The sequence below is a fragment of the Aphanomyces invadans genome (genome assembly GCF_000520115.1).
Source record: "Aphanomyces invadans strain NJM9701 unplaced genomic scaffold supercont1.60, whole genome shotgun sequence".
Lineage (NCBI taxonomy): Eukaryota > Oomycota > Saprolegniomycetes > Saprolegniales > Verrucalvaceae > Aphanomyces > Aphanomyces invadans.
The window spans coordinates 380,733-382,306 of NW_008580205.1; the positions used below are offsets into that span (position 1 = coordinate 380,733).

The following is a 1,574-nucleotide window of genomic DNA, read 5'->3' on the forward strand; positions in this document are numbered from 1 at the left end:
AACTACCTCTGTCTGGAAATGTTCACTCCAAAGAGCAGTTTTGGAGGACGAATGTCTTCCTGGTTGAATCCGAATATAACAATATTTAAAGAAGAATTCTTTCCTTCCCAATCCATTTGTTTAGCGCCAAAATTTACCCATTTAGGGCTACTAGATCCATGATGCTAGACAGTTTCCATTGATTGCAGAGCGTCATACAACCGGGCGACCCAACTGCCCTGCTCAGCAGAACACTTTCCTCTCCGCCAAGGTTGGCCATCATTTAGTCCGAGACATGATCTTCATCCATTTGGGTGTCGCACCACTTGCGCAATATGACTGGGATATCTTCAAGCAACCTCTCGACCAGCACCCACGGCGACTCCTCGGCATCCAGGCCGAGCCACTTGACGTGGACTTCATAGTGGCCGTTCATCGCATTACGTGCTTCTTTCGGGCATTCAACATGGACACCACCATCGCGACATGCGACTTGCTCGACGAGGCCATCCGTGACCTCCCTACCACCTTCATGGTACATCTACACACGGCACGCATCATGTGTGGAAAATCCTTATGGCGTCACCAGCTGTTGAGTCTCCATAACGTGGTCCATGCCTAAGCGCACAACTTGTTCTGGTCCGCGCAGCTGCAGCACGAGCTTTGTTGGATATTGAACGAAAGCACCCACCAAAACAAAATCGTCCACACTACAGTAAACATAATTGACACGTGCTCTCTTGTTGCATCGTCAACACTCTTGCCGTCACATCTTGTCGCACGATTCGGTGACACTAGTCCATGGTGATCCTGGGGCGTGTATGTCCGTGCATATCACTTCATTCGACACCGGGTGTACAGCAAGCGCTAAACTCCTTCTGAGCGCGGTGATTATAGTGTAACATTTTGGACGGTGAACGGCACGAAGAAGCAGCATGATATACCTCTAGCTTCATTAACTCGACAGTAGGAATGCAGTTGAGTCATGCGTCAATAGGGGTTCATCAATGATTCCAAACGTTAAACAATTCAGACGACACCATAATATGCGACGCCACATGGCAGTCATGATTGTCAGCTAAAATCACAGAAGGCCCATCAATTGTCAAAATAGTTTTTATGCCCGTAACATGAACATTTTCTTGCCTCAAAGGAAAGCTCGGATGGTGTCCTTGGAGCGTCCAAGGTGCTTAGCAATGCACCGATATGACAATTTGTGTGCCCGAAAGGCCCTTGCAGCAGCCTGCTCTTCAATTGTCAGCTGCGGTTGACTTCCCATGCTGTATGGTAAGGAAACAGTTAAAAACATAGCTTTAATTCATGGCGTACCAGCGTTTGATAGAATGTCAATGCAGTTGAGGAGTAGGGGCCAAATTGTGATGACCTGCAATCTACTAGCGCCTTCGTGATTCTGTTTTCCCGCCAAAAGAAACGTTTGCCAAAGAGTTTGTAGACGTGAGAAGTCTAAAAAATCCCGCCAATCAACAATGAATACAGCAGTGTTGTTGCTTTGTGGTAAAATGATTGGCGGATTTTTTCTCCCTTCAAAACACGGTGGCTGCAACCATGTGGCGAGCAGTGTATCCAAGTCTGTA

General features: G+C 47.3%; 1 protein-coding gene across 1 annotated transcript; it reads right to left on the reverse strand.

Annotated features, from left to right (window-relative positions):
• Positions 1–262: 262 nt before the first annotated feature.
• Positions 263–520, reverse strand: H310_14079 (hypothetical protein; the record flags this gene model as incomplete). Its single annotated transcript, XM_008881817.1, has 1 exon — positions 263–520. One exon carries the CDS (start codon positions 518–520, stop codon positions 263–265), a length of 258 nt encoding a protein of 85 aa, XP_008880039.1.
• Between the last annotated feature and the right edge of the window lie 1,054 nt (positions 521–1,574).